General features: G+C 35.2%; 1 protein-coding gene across 1 annotated transcript in view; it reads right to left on the bottom strand.

Annotated features, from left to right (window-relative positions):
* The window catches only part of ZRANB3 (zinc finger RANBP2-type containing 3), a 143,602-nt gene that overhangs the window by 41,853 nt on the left and 86,263 nt on the right, over positions 1–15,486 (bottom strand). Inside the window, exons 7-9 of the mRNA XM_054562338.1 lie at positions 5,727–5,846; positions 3,475–3,594; positions 691–870 (exon numbers count right to left, since the gene is read on the bottom strand). Of these exons, the coding sequence (XP_054418313.1) occupies positions 691–870; positions 3,475–3,594; positions 5,727–5,846 (420 nt within the window). The remainder of the gene's footprint in view (positions 1–690; positions 871–3,474; positions 3,595–5,726; positions 5,847–15,486) is intronic.

Raw genomic sequence — 15,486 nt, forward strand, 5'->3', positions numbered from 1 at the left:
TAGTAATATAATTATTCATAATCATAACCATACTACCAGGTCAGTGATTCCTATTCTCATGAGGAAGAGGTCTTAACTAAAGAAATTATCCTATTTGCTTTTCTCATAAAAACTTTCACTCTAATATTTATAAACTTTGAAATTGAACTTGCATATGGCTGGCCATTTTAAATATCTATATGCAGTGCTTGAAAACTATCCTCTAATCCTTACTCAAATCCTTTCTATAAACATCCCTCAGGCTCAGAGAAGAGCTGACTCAGGGCACAGAGCAAGCCATGTCCCTCCTACCTCTTCTAGAGTCCAGGTACAGGGGGTCCTCTCTCCAATATTAGTTCTGAATTCAAGAAGCCTTCTGAGAAAGGGTTTGTTTTTACTTAATGAAAAAGACTTGGTGCTTGAAAGCATTATGGTTCCTTGCTAGCTAACTCCTCTAGCCTCTAAAATGATAGAAAAAGGGCTTGAAAGACAGTAGGAATACATGCAAATTTATGACCCTCTCTTATTACAGGGGATACCAGGTACACTACTACCAACTGAAGCCTTTTCTGAACTTGGTCTCTATTAACATTGGTATCTTAGTGTACTTAAGTATCCGTTGCCCGAAAACACTACAACTCAGCCTTTTGACTCATGTAGACTATGGATAATAAGAGTAAGTTGGTAACATGGTTTAAAGTCAAGCCTTACCTTGCGATTCAACATTCCCCACATAAGGGTGTCTAGAGTCCCATTTGCAATGAGGTAGTGAATATTCACAGAACTGCACTGTCCAATTCGGTGAGCACGGTCTTCTGCTTGCTTTAAATGTCCAGGGTCCCAGTACAACTCAGCAAATACAACATGAGTTGCAGCAGTAAATGTCAAACCCTTAGCAAAATAAAGTGAAGAAATTGAGATGTAAATAAACTGAGAATATAACATAGAGCCATGTATAGTAGTCTTTCTGAACACATTAAATAGACAAGAGGATGCCAAAGGACTTAAAAACAAATCAGTCTTTCATAGTAAGCCAAATTAAGAAAATTTAATTCATGAAAGACAGATGAAAACTGCTTACTGCAAGATAGTCAGGTGGATTACAAAACAAACATTTAAAATGTATTTCAAAAGTCAGTTTGATGGATATTATACACAAAATCACTTTATCCTCTGATGAAGACTGGATTCACATTACCACTGGAAAATCTAATATAATACATTATAAATGAGAATATAATTTGTAACACATGGTATCCATAGCAACTAGGCAGAGAGCAATGACAACTTCTATTCATTTAATTCATATTGCTATTCTATAAAGCAAGGAAATCATGTCTTCAGTCATACTGTTCCCTTCCTATGAAATTTCTTATGTTACATTCCAAAGGCCCTGAAGTTTACTGGCTTGTATCTCAATACATATAGCACAATTGCATTTTACATCAGTTTTAAAAAGTGCAACATTAAAACTATTAACTAAGTCTTATTTTATATGAAATAAGAAAATCTCCTCAAACTAAAATTGAGTAAAAAATGCATGATGTTAAAGCTGGCGGGCTGAGTAAAATATGAACCATGCTCATGCTTATTGCCACACAAAGGTGGTCGAAAGGAATACCTACCATCTTTTGAGAGCATCAACTAATCCAAGCTGTTGTTCACATACACTGGAAATTTTGACTCAGTGACTTTTGTGAGTGCTATGCTGTTTTTTTGTATGTTATTTTAACTTAGATGGTTTATATCACAAAACACGTCATACCAGCATTCATTAAACAGTGGCATTCGAGCTGAAAATTCACTGATGGTCAATCACTTTGGAACAGAAGTTAGAAGTAATAGAAAGAACCACCATGCTAAACTGTTCTGCTACTTAGGATAAGAAATGCCACAAAATATTAGTGATAATGTTGAAAAATAAGAACTATTTAAAGAAAGACACCTGTAAGCATATAAAAAGCCTCCCATAACCACATAAGGATTAAGAGAAAATATGCTGGCAAGATCAACATAACTCCAAGATACTACTGACCTACAATGGAAGATTCACATGCCTCAACAACAAAGCTATTTCTACTTTCCTTTATTCCTATGAAAATACTAGTATTCAAATATATGAATTTTGAAACATACAAGGTCTCTAGGAATATAGCTCTGAATAACATGTGAGTGCCCTGTGTAATTTTAATTTCAAAGTCTTTAATCAGGCCACTCTTAAATTCTCTTGCCTGGCTCCTCCTACATTTCTTCTCCCATATTATGAGTACTCCATTTCTAATTTTATGCTCTTTTTGATAATATGTTATATGTCTGGAATATTCTAACAGGTATAAAACTCAGATTACTGGAAGTTTAATCCAACATGAAGGAAATGTTGAGACAACACTCCTTTTGGTTAGAATTCCTAGTGAGTTCTAGAACCAAGCAAAATTGTATGTATGTGTTTGTTTGTAAATCCTCATGGAGTTTTTCTGTATATACAATTTTATACACATCAATCTGCAGACCTTTGGCTCTGGTTCATATTCGAGTCCACAGAAGATGCCAGATATGGCATATAACAGGATGGATGCACAGTAACATGTTCAATTATTTTTCCCCATGTTAAATATTCTGGCTTAGACATTTACATCAAAATATTTCAGAATATTAGTAGGAAAAAAGTCCAGAATGATTCCCTCTTCCACAGTGTGGCAAAGATTATTATTGTCTTCCCTAGTATCTACTCTTATTCCTTTGCAATGTAACACCTAATTTTTAGCATCGCTCCCTGGATAAAGACCACTTTTCCCAGCTTGCCTTAAAATTAGTTGTGGCCATTATACTAACTGCAGGTCAGTGAAATATCGCATGCCTTTCTCCAGCCAGTTGTCTGTATTGCAGACATGCTGGAGGAACTCTAGCAGCCCTCTTCGAAAAAAGATACCTACTAAGAGTGGAGAAGCAGAGAACCAGAAGGAACCTAAGTCCTAAGGGCTTTTTGGAACCACTGCACTAGACTTGGACTATCTACATGAAAGAATAAAACCCTACGTACTTAAGTCCATCTTAATTTGGATTTTTGTTTACTTGCAGCCAAATGTAATGCTAAGGGACAAACCAGGGGCACTCCATAAAGAATTCTCAGACAAAAAAGTTCTCATTCCTCAGGTCACCTTTCCTCACAGACTCTGATGAAGGTAGCCAAGTAAAGTAAGTGCTATAAGAAAGGGATGGGAGAATTCTAAGCAAATTCAAAGGAAGGAAAAACAGTCATGAAAAAGTATTAGAGTCAAATGAACTATATTCTTCTAGGAAATTCTTTCCTTGAAAATGTAGGAAGATTTCAGTCAGAGGTGTTGAGGTTTCCTGCTATTATACTTTCTAGCATTCTCAAAACAAAATGAATATTGATTATACCAGATATCAGATATAAAGTTATAATTATGGTTAATAGCTTTTTTATTACCTCAATGGCATTTTATTATCAATTTGAGACCTGAAATTTCTTACCTGACCAGCAGCCTGAATGCTTAAGATAGCCACACGAGTCTCAGGATCCTTTTGAAACTGATTAACCAGATGTATTCTTTCTGAAGATGGAACACTTCCATCTATCCTCACATAACGAGTCTGGCATTAACAAAGGAAACGGCAAAATTAGGACAAGCCCCTATGTACCCATCTTATTTTATATACTTTATAGCTTATTTTTATGTTCACACAATAAAACAGAAGCTGGTGAAGATGACAGGTTGGTAAATGTTATATAAGAAGAATCTTAACCAAATTTCTTAATAGCGTCTGATAACAATTTTATATTTTTTAATCTTTTAAGCCACTTGAGGGTAGGATATATGTCTAATTCATCTTCACACCATCATTGCAAAGCTCAATGTCTTGTACATAACAGGAGTTCCATTAATCATTACTGAATTAAGCTAATGTTGTCCCAGTAGAATTCTATGTAAATTGATATGCCAAATTAATGCTGGATCAGAGTAACTTTCAAGTTACAGAATCACTAACTCCAAAGTAAAAGTAAGATTAGACATGTCCAAAAGGAAATTGAGGTTTCTGTCCATGTTTTAGAAATTCATGAAGGGTGGTCTGTCTATTTCTGAAGTATCCCAATATTAACTGGGAAAATATCTTTTTAATGTACAATTTGTGTTTTCTTTTTTCACATTAAAAATAAACTTAAAAGAAAAATGTGTTATGATAATCTCCCTTGAGATGGGGACCAAGATAACCACCCACGTTTTTAAAAAGTAGGGAAACAATTAAGTACTAAACTGAAAAGTGCTGTCTTTTAAGAGTGATTTGGGTTGAGAAAACGGAGCAATCATTGTGTGTTAGAGTAGCTGAAAAGATCTTATTATTCAACTTTGTAAAACAAGTATAAGCCCTGAATTTAAATAATCTCATTTATTTATGTCCTTTTATGGAAAATATAGTCTTAAATTGTTGAAGACAGAAATATTCACTTATATAAGAAGACAGTCAAGTTAATCTTTAAATAAAATGTCCCTTATTAACTTCCTCTGTCTTCACAAAACAGATATATATTGGCCAGTAATCCATTTAATATCCATTAAAGGAGATTATAACATTTTCTGAAGGTCTTTCTAAAGAAAACACATTGTCAGACTCTAGAGTGTTGGAGAGAAATTCACTTCCAACATTGTTGTGACTACCTAACATTTTTAACTCTTAGTGATATTAAATGGTATTCTAAATATATCAGTAAAGCAGAAGTGAGAAAGAGATAGAATGTTACTCTTGGAATAGATTCCAATGGTTCTAAGGTATACTAGAATCAGAATAAGAAAATATTATGGATCTAATATTATTGTCCAATCATCTAATAATTATGACCAACTCTTCCTCAAAAGGTGTTTTACAGACACTATAAGATAATTAGTGAGAAAGTACATTTCAATGTATAGTACTTTATTATATTATCATAAATCTTTCAATAAAGGAAACACTAGTATTACGTTTTTGGTAATGTCAATGAACCTATTAGCTAGTGCTTGAAAAATCTATACTGTATAAAGTAATAAAAAAAGGATTTATTCTTCCATTTAAAAAAAAAAAAACAAAAACTACCTACACCATCAAGAGTAACTTAACATGCATATTAAGCTCACACAGTTTGTCAGGAAATTTCTTCTGGAAGATGCTACCATTGACACAGCTGTTGGGAAACAAGTTGACCTAAGAAAATGCAGGAAGGCCAGCAGGCTTGTTGGAGCTTACCAGAGAGATTTCCTGGGTGATATGTTATAAATTCACTTACACTAAATCTTAATAACCCTATTCTAAAGAGTTTAAAACATAGGGCTACAGCTGGGCACAAAAATCAGTTAAATTCATTCTTCCTTTCCCCTTGACATCACTCACGTTCCAGGGGTGCCTTTTGGGTAAACAAAAAAATTTAACTTTTAACTGCCTATACAAATCTCAAATGGTATATCCATGAACAAAAACCAAATTCACATCATTCCTATCAAGGCAGTAAATTTTAATCAATTCTGATCATTTGATCAGTGAAAGATTTTAAGACTGGTATGAAAGGCAAACTTTAATAGGATACCATGAACACAATATTAATATAATATCAGTATAATTTTCAAGAAAAATATCTAATAATTTATATGTCACTATGAAAAGCAAGCAAAAAAGTAATTATAAGACAATTGATGTTTGGTATATTAAAAATGTATATCCTATAAGTAATTTATAGGCAAGTGGTGACATACCTTGTTTTCTATGACTGCTTCTGTGCAAGCCTGGAGCATAATTACATGGTGAGCAAAAACCAGAAATTTAAGTGAATCATTTTGAAGCATCATCTTAATGTAATCCTTTACAGCACCAGCCTAAATATTAAAAGTTAAAACTTATTAATATCATAAAAGTGTTTATTAAATATCATTTTACTTTCTTTTAATAAATCAAGGAAAGCTCAAACATCAATAAGTTTTTATGAATTTTTAACTGCTTTGTTTTCTAAGTAGCCTAAGGAAGTAGAAGCTCACATAAAATAGTGGGAGAAAAGGGAGAAAAAGGAAAAAATGAGAAAACAAGAACAATACAAGAATTAGAAAAAAAATACAAGAAAACAGTTTCAGTGGAAAGTAGGTACTCAAGTAGACTATGATCAAGAAGAGGTTGGTGGTTTTGTTTAGTAGGTAATTTTCAAAAAAGCTCACATATAAGACAAAGTCAAATAGAGTTAAGGAGAAAATGAAAGGTAAAAAATGAGATGAATAGCATTTTTACTTTATAAAAAGGGAAGATTAAAGAAGAATAAGAAAGCTAGGACTAAAGCTTAATGATTAAGAAAAGTTGGTTATTGATTTTTTTAAGCTAAAAAATTTAAGTAGACTTACAAACAGGGCATTTTCAGAAGAAATGAAAAATGAGGAGGTTTAGTTTGTCTCCAGGATGGAGAAAGTCACAGAAGAGGCTATAGAGTAGTGATGACATAAGGAGTATAGAAGGAAGGTCTGAGACAATGAGGAGACACAATGAAACTGTAGGGTAGAAAAGGAAAAATCAAAAAGGTGCAGATTGAATAGGCTTTTCTTAGTTACCATGAGGCCAAGTTACCCAGTAAGAGTAAGAAATCAATATGAGATGAATCAAATAAAACAAATTTAAAGTGGGTAGCATGAATTAAAAAACATTAATATAGCCTCTTAACTGTTAAAAACTAGTTACTTTGAAATTTAGGGAAAAGAGAGTAGGCTGAACACATTTAACCTCCACTCTCATTGCTATATTTAAATAATAGCAATGAGTATAGGGAGAAAGAGAATTGGAGAAGGGTTGATAACAACACTTTAGAAGCTAAAAAAGTAGACAGGTGCCTCATAACTGATTAGCCAACCTAACAGTTCCTAAGCTGTCAGTATGAAAACCTGAGAAACACCTGGTGTACAACGTAGTAATTGTAAAAAGTTCAGGAAATGATACCTTTGGAAGGGGGATGGAGATGTGGCTAAAACAGGAAGACTGGTTGAAAGAATGTTTAAGAAGTTGATTATGTGCAACACTCACCCATACACAATAAGTGACTTCCCAACCCATCCTGGCAGAAAACTAGAGGTTTATTTTCTAGACAGGGTAAAACAGAGGGTATCTGGACGGATGGAGGAATCACACATTGGTGGTTGGCTATCCTATAAAAATCATGGGGATTAAATGAAAGTCACACAGTCAATGCTGAGACCTGCTCGTCTCCCTCAACCTTTTTACCCTCCACAACAAACAGCCTTACACTCTCTACACAGGATAACAGAATCATATAAAATAATTACTTTCTGAGGAATCTGACAACCCATAGAGAAAAGACTAAAGATACTGATATTGGGGCGTCCTCAGCAAGACATCCTAGTCAGGTCACCCTTTATTGAAGGCCACCATTTACAAGCCATATCCATAAACAGAGTCTTAGTAAGAGCATTTAGTGTCTTACTTGCAAATACAAGCAAACACACAAAGGTCACCAGGCATTTGGAGAAAACAACCTATATCAACACATCAACTATGAAGAGAGAAGAAAACTAGATGGGATTACATTTATAAACCAAGAAGAGTATGCTACAAAAAAGGAATAATTGGGGAGGAAAAGTATACTTTTACTCTTGGTAAAAGTATAACAGATTTAAAAAAATTCACTGGTTATTAAGCTGAGGAAATCATCCAGCAAGTAGGTGAAAAATCTTCCAGAAAAATACATGGAAAATCATTAAAAATATATAAAATATTATAAAATTAGAGGACCAGGCCATGAGGGCAACCTATGAATAAAAAGTTTTAGAAAACAGCATAGGTAGACACAGCTTTGCCTCCTTGTGCAACCATAGAAAGATTTACAACCAGATCTCAAAACAAATAACACCCAGAACTATCAGAAAGTTAAGCTGTATGGAAGCCCAGCAACCAAGGATTTAAAAAAGCCACATTCATCCAGACTGCTAGGAGGGGTGGAGTCACAAAGACGGGCGGAGAGGTGGTGTGGTGCAGAGAGGTGGTGGTCGTGGTGGCAGAATGGACAGTCCCACATTTCCCACATGGTGGATAAAAATTGGGAGGAATACTTTGGGAGCGAGTGAGGCCAGCCCCAGGCCAGACTGCACAGCCCAGGGTTCCAGCACCCAAAAGAGAAATACCCATTACGTCTGGCTGTGAAAAACAGTGGGTTTTGAGGTGGCAAAAGAAACTGCCAGATTTCCACAGCTTAAAGGGCCTTCATGAATTTAGAATGTACACAAACCCACCTACTCTGGGTTTCACCACCAGGGCAGCAGCTGGAAGGGTACCAGTTGCATATGGGAAGTGTGGCGAGAGCTGGGCAAACCTCCAGAAACCAGGGAGTGGCATTGCCTCCTCTTTAAGCCTTCCTGCCACACAGAGCCACAAAATGGTGAAGCAGTTTGCCCCACCTTGCCAATTACCTAACACTCTGCTCTACACAATTTACAGGTGCCTTTTCTACACAGTCCATGCTACTAAGACAGAGAGTAAAAGCAGCTCTACCTAATACACAGAAACAAATATAGGGAGGCTCCCAAAATGAGGAGGCAAAGAAATATGGCCCAAATGAAAGAACAAAACAAAATCCCAGAAAAAGAGCCAAGAGAAACAAAGATAGCCAATCTATCAGATGGAGAGTTCAAAAACACTGGAACTTCTTGAGTACAGCAACAACATTAAGAAAAAAATGAAGGTTATACTAAGTGAAATAAAGAAAAATCCATAGGGAGCCAACAGTGAAGGGAAGGAAGCCAGGATTCAAATCAACAATTTGGAACATGAGGAAGAAATAAACATTTAACCAGAACAGAAAGAAACAAGAATTCAAAAAAAATAAGGTAGGTTTAGGAACCTCTGGGGCAATTTTAAATGTACCAACATCTGAATCATACGGGTGCCAGAAGGAGAAAAGAGAAAGCAACTGGAAGTTTTCAAGAAAACTTATTTCAAGAAAAAAAGAAAACTTATTTGAATAAATAATGAAAGAAAATGTCCCTAATTTGGCAAAGGAAATAGACACACAAGTCCAGGAAACACAGAGAGTCCCAAATGAATTGGACCCATTTCCAAAGAGGACCACACCAAGACACATCATAATTAAAATACCAAAGGTTAAAGGATAAACAGAATTTTAAAAGCAGCAAGAGAAAAGCAGAGTTACCTAAAAAGGAGTGCCCATAAGACTCTCAGCTGATTTCTCAAAAGAAAGTTTGCAGGCAAGAAGGGGTTGGCAAGAAGTATTCAAAGTGATGGGAAGCAAGGACCTACAACCTAGATTACTCTATCCAGCAAAGCTATCATTTAGAATTGAAGGGCAGATAAAGTGCTTCCCAGACAAGATAAAACTAAAGTTCATCATTACAAAGCCATTATTACTAAAATGTTAATGGGACTTATTTAAGAAAAAGAAGATCAAAACCATGAACACTCAGAAGGCAACAAACTCACAAATATCAACAACTGAATCTAAAAACAAAACAAAACAAAAAAAGCAAACTAAGCAAAGAACAAGAACAGGAACAGAATCAGAGATACGGAGATCATTTGAAGGGTATCAGCCGGGAGGGGGAAGGGGAGAAAGGGGGAAAATGGGGGGAAAGGTGTAGGGATTAAGAAGCATGATTTGTAGGAACAAAACAGATGGGGTTGTTAAGAATAGCATAGGAAATGGAGAAGCCAAAGAACTTACACGCATGTCCCAAGGACATGAATTAAGGGGGGGATATTGCTGAGGGAAGGGAGGTACCAGGCGGAGCTGGGCAAAGGCAGAATAAGTGGGACAACTGTAATAGCATAATCAATAAAATATACTTAAAAAAAGTTCTAGAAAACAATACAGAGGAAACAGAAGAAAGTAAAGGAATAAAAAATGCTTTACAGAACTTGAAATAGCCTTGGCTGGTGTGGCTCAGTGGATTGAGCATTGGCCTATGAACTGAAAGGTTGCCAGCTGGATTCCCAGTCCAGGCACAAGCCTGGGTTGCAGACCAGGTCCCCAGTTGGGGGCTGGTGAGAGGCAACTGATAGATGTTTCTCTCCCTTTCTCCCTCCCTTCCTTTCTCTCTAAAAATAACTAAATAGAATCTTTTTTTAAAAAAAGGAAATAAGTTTCCAAATGTAATATGGAAAAGGCCCACTGAGGATTCTTCTCAGTGAATGAAAATGGACCCAGAGCAAGGTCCATCATGAAATTTTGGAACACTGGGGACAAAGAAACAATTCTATGAGTTTCCAGAAAGGGTAGAAAAATATTTCACAAAATCAAAATAGAATAAAATTTTTGAATTGCATTGGATAACTCAATATCAATACTAAAAATTCTGAGAGAAAATTATTTCCAACTAAGAATTTCTGTATAGCCAAACTGAAAATCAGATAATAAAAGGATTTTCAAATATGCAGGGATTCAAATAATACACTTTCTTAGGAGGCTACTGAAGAACATGGTCTAGCAAAACAAGGGGGTGAAAAAGGAAAAATAATGATATCAAATAAAGAGATAATTCAGCACAAGGAATAAATAAAGACAATCCCCAGGATGAGAGCTCTGCAGCAGACTGGATGGGCAACAGTCCTGTGTGGAGCTGATCAAAGGCTTCAGGTAACATTTCTTTACATAGACAGAATTAATAGAGTGCTAATGTTTAAAGATATTGAGAGCTAATTAAACCACTAGGGAAAAGTTTGAAGATAAATGATTGAAAATGAGTTGTAGAAGAAAACATATTCATAAAATATTGCATGATTCACCTATAAATATTATAGACATGGTTCTAATAATATACATGATGAGTATTAATCAAGCCAAAATTGGTATGTTACTATAAAATTAGTAAAAGTATAACCAAATCCATCCATCCATCCATCCACCTACTTATCTATCTATATATGTATCTACCTATCACTCTGCTGGGAGAATGGGAATACAGGAAAGATCTGGTTGTGAGGGTGGGGCAGTGAAAGAGCTGAAATTTTATCTTTCATATCAGAAAGCTAATTGATGACAGCTAAAATTACAAAGCAAGCAATACTACAAACCAAGAAGCAAGATAAACATGTAGGTGAGGGATTTGAGGTGAATGATAAAAAAATCAGCTGCAAGAATAGAAAGTGGTTGCCTTTGGGGAGTAAAGTTTAGGGGACTGTTATTTTTGAAATGGCTATTTCTTCTCATGAAACTATGACCATATGTGGCTTTGGTAATAATAAAAAATTTTTAAATGGGCATTTCAAAATTGATAAATATCTATTGGAAATTTGTGCATATGAGTATAAAGTCACAAAACCAATTTTGCAAGCTACATTTTATATGTCTAAATTTTCTAAACAATATAAATTCATCATACAATGAGACTTGAGGCTGTTAAGAACTTCAGCCTTGGATTTTAGTGCCTCAGAAAGTGGAAATGAAGCCCTCTCAAAAAAAGGACCTATAAATTCTGGATATGTTGCCATAGTAACTGAACCACTTTAATAAATTTCATGTTTGCTTAAAGAACTATATTTACTGTGATAAGCCTTTCAAAAAATACATGTCAAGTTGGACTATTTTTAAGGTACATTCTTTTATCCTCCAATGTAGACTGTATAATCACTGTACCCCAATCTCAGATGCTTTTCCTGCCTCTTCATAAAAAAGTCATTTCTACCAGAATCCTCCAATGATATCACCCCCTTCTTATTACAACCAGAAACTGCTGGTGCCAAAGCTCAAGCCCTCCGTTCCTGTCTCCTTCCAATCACTGGTTCAGAATAGTTTATGGTTACTATTAATATTATAAAGTTCAATTACATAATGGGCTAAACAGTCTCTTGGGACTCAACTTGTAACTTATTCATCATTGCAATATAGGAGAAAATGTGTTTGGAGAACCAAAATAACTATGTAACAAATACACTTTAGATTATTTTAGGGTCTTAGGTTGGGATTGCATAGGTTTGCATTCTAAAACATACAATACATGTATTTTAACTATTCTGATTTTATTCTGTTTAGAATTATCACTGCATTATCATATTTTAAGTTATTTGGGCATAAACTTGCTTTAGTGCACATTATATGGAATGGAAGGCACTATTAATGATCAGGTTATGCTGGTTCAGGTTTTATAGACTGCAGACAATACATGTATTCACAAGTCTATTTTATTTTATTGAAATTGGCCTATTTGTAATGTGTTTGTTAGTCAAAGATATAATTTAAATAATTAATGAGGACTACCCACTACATCTTATTTAAAGAAATGCAGAAATGAAGAGAATATACTATAAAATGTGTTTCTTAAATTTGTTTCAGTGAATAGGTGCACATCATACTTCTGAAGTAAAATTAAAGAAAAACCTACACTGCATTAAAGACCTATTGAAAGTTACCTGATTTTAAATTGTCAGCTTTTAATCAAATAATAAGAGAGAGGAAAAAAAAGACATCAAACCTGAGCTATGACAAAGACTCCTTGACCCAACTGTAGTTAGGCTTCTTTGAGCCCTCTTGTTGACTAGGCCTTAACCTTGGCCTTCAGAATCTGTCTTGTCCTTGCCAGGCTGGCTTAGTACATTCTCAGGAAGATTCTTGAGTTATAGAGAATGCCCCGACTTTTTATACCTGATCAACCTGTCGTATCTGATCAAGTTCTTCACATCCCACCTTTGATGTCCTTGTCCTTTTTTTTTTTAAGTAAGAATCCTATTAAGTCAGTTTAACAAGGATCCCTCTATGCTTGATGTCTCCTCTTAGTAATTTTCCATCCACCAACCCCCTTATCCTGCTGGTTGGCTATACAAGTCCCCACCTGCCCTTGTTGTATTCAGAGTTAAGTGCGCTCTCTCCTCAATTGCAATAGGGTTGATTTCTATTGCAATGATCTTGAATAAAGTCTTTCTTACCATTTTAACAAATGTCAGAATAATTTTTTTCTGTAATGGCTATAAATTCTTGATAAGGGAATGTGAATCCAAAAGAAGCTTCTCTAAGGTCTGAAGTCCTCAGACCCCAGACCAAATGCCAGTTTTATTTAGCAATCTGGTGGCCACAAACTTTAAGAAAAGCTCTTGAAACCCTTCTCAATCAATAAGAGGCAAATTGCAACTGGTCTAAGCAAGCCTACCACTTTTATGCCCCTTGCAAGTGATTCTAATAAGAAATGTGGAAAGTCTGCAGCAGGGTTCAAAAAAACTTCTCACTGACAAAGGGACCGTCAGAAAAGCTTTTCCCTGCTTTAGATATTATGGCTTGCATATGACACAAGAATTGCAGCAGTCATCTTGGGGTTACTATGGAGGCCACTGAGGACAAGTGGTGAACTAGGTCAGCCAAAGCAGAAAGACAGAAAAACCTGGGTTCTTAAAAAAACAAAACAAAACTTTACTGAGATACAATTCACAAGATATAAAATTCACTCATCTAAGGTGTATGGTTCAATTTAGCTTTTAGTATATTCACTGAATTGTGCATCCACCGTCATAATCAATTTTAGAATATTTTCATCACCCCTATCTCTAAGCAAACATGAATCTAGTTTATCCTTGTGGCATGGACTATTTTGGACATTTTATTTAAAAGGAATCATCCAATATGTGGTCTTTTGTGACTGGCTTCTTTATTAGCATAATGTTTGCAATCCATATTGTAGAACATATCAGTATTTCTTCTACTTCCAAGTAACATTCCATTGTACAGATATACCACATTTTATTTGTCTGTTAATCAGTTGATATCCTCTTTGGCCTTCTTGCTTGTATTCATTTATCCAGTTCACCTAACACTGTTTCTTATTAATTAATTTATTTGTGATAGTCAATTTGCCTTTTATCCTTTAAAACTATCTAAAATAAGGAAGCAAAGTGCCAAAGTCAAAGAGAATATGCATTGCCCTTCCCCACAGACCATCACAAAAGAAAGGCCAGGAATTTGCTTTCTGCTGTCCCTTCCACTTTGTTCTTTGTTCTTAATTTGGAAACCATTTCATCAGCCCCCCAAAATATTTTCAAATCTGGTAGAAGCCAGCCTTCAGGGAAAGACTGGTAGTTCCATATTATAATGTCAATGTTTTGGAAATTTCACAGAGCCCATGACAAAATTTTCCTATAGAAAACAATAGTTTCACTTCCAAAGGTGGTTTGGGTGAACTACTGTAAATGTTATCTTCTTACCTTTGGGCATGTTTATGGCTATATCTGTAAGTAAAAATATAACACTTCTAGTACATCCAATCTTTTGACATTAACCAAGTTCCACAAACAGCCCACTTTACATCAAGAAACAGAAGGTCTATAGCAGAGTGTCAAGAGAGCAACACCAATTTAATACTTAAACCAACACAATTTTCAGAGGAACCTGGGATCCTAAACCTTCCCACAAAACTTTTTGGAACAAGCCTTAACAAAGCAATCATTCTATTTCATCTAATCATTCTATCCAATATAGAATAGATGAGAGAGGCCATTCTCATAATGACATACTCCATTGGGTTTACTCAAAGTTAGAGAAAGTTAGAAGGTAAAACCAATAGTTATTATGAACTTCTAAAAAACTGTTTCAATGGAAGTTGATTTCATGGAAGTTTGGTCATAAAAGTCATTAATCAAAACAGCTAATCTAAGTCTTTTAAAACTGCATTCAATTGGATAACCGTCTCGATTTCTTTCCAGACTCCATCCACTGGTTATGTCAATAAGGCAATCAACTTTGTGCTACTAAAGCAGAGTCTGAATAAACCTTATTTGAGTGTTAAAAATTATAGCATGCAGAACACACAGACTTAAAAATTCTGTATTTTCTCTATGTCCATGCAAAGATGCAGTAATAGGGCAATAGGCACCACTTTAAATCCACAGTCGCTAACAACTATTTACATTTATTCAGCTATCTTATGGGAATGATAACTAACTGCATGTACTCTGGAGCTAAACTGGGTTCAAATCTTACCTCTATCACTTATAATCTGAGAATCCTTGGGCAAAACACTTCAACTGTGTTTTTGTTTTCCCATCTATAAAAGAGGGTAAAAAGTACCTATACTCCATAGAATGGTGATAAGAGTTAAATGAGTTAGTGCATAAAATAAGCTTGGAATAGTGCCTAGCACACAGTAAACACTGTAGAAGTATAAGCCTTATTATTACTCTATTTTTTCAGTCAATTGCAAAAACAACTTCAACCTTTACTGCTTTCTTCAAAATAGGAACCTCTGCCTCTTGGTTCTCAAACTTCCCATTTCCCAGAGAAATAGAATTTATTATCTGAGAATGCCCTTTCCTGACTTTTACTCATCATAATTTCCTTTCCTTTTTGTAACAAGAGACATACTTCTTTTCTTCTCTAAGGCAAATCCCTACACCTGTGATTCCAAACTTAACCATTCCTGTCACCTCAGAATCCTTACACCACTTGTCCTTCTCAAGTTGACCTTTCAGTTTAGTAGAGCCTTCCTCCTCCATTCCACAGGACCACGTAGCTAACATACTATCTTTTTACTC

The sequence above is a fragment of the Pteronotus mesoamericanus genome, unplaced genomic scaffold (genome assembly GCF_021234165.1).
Source record: "Pteronotus mesoamericanus isolate MK-2021 breed Mesoamerican mustached bat unplaced genomic scaffold, CSHL_Meso_final scaffold_651, whole genome shotgun sequence".
Taxonomy (NCBI): domain Eukaryota; kingdom Metazoa; phylum Chordata; class Mammalia; order Chiroptera; family Mormoopidae; genus Pteronotus; species Pteronotus mesoamericanus.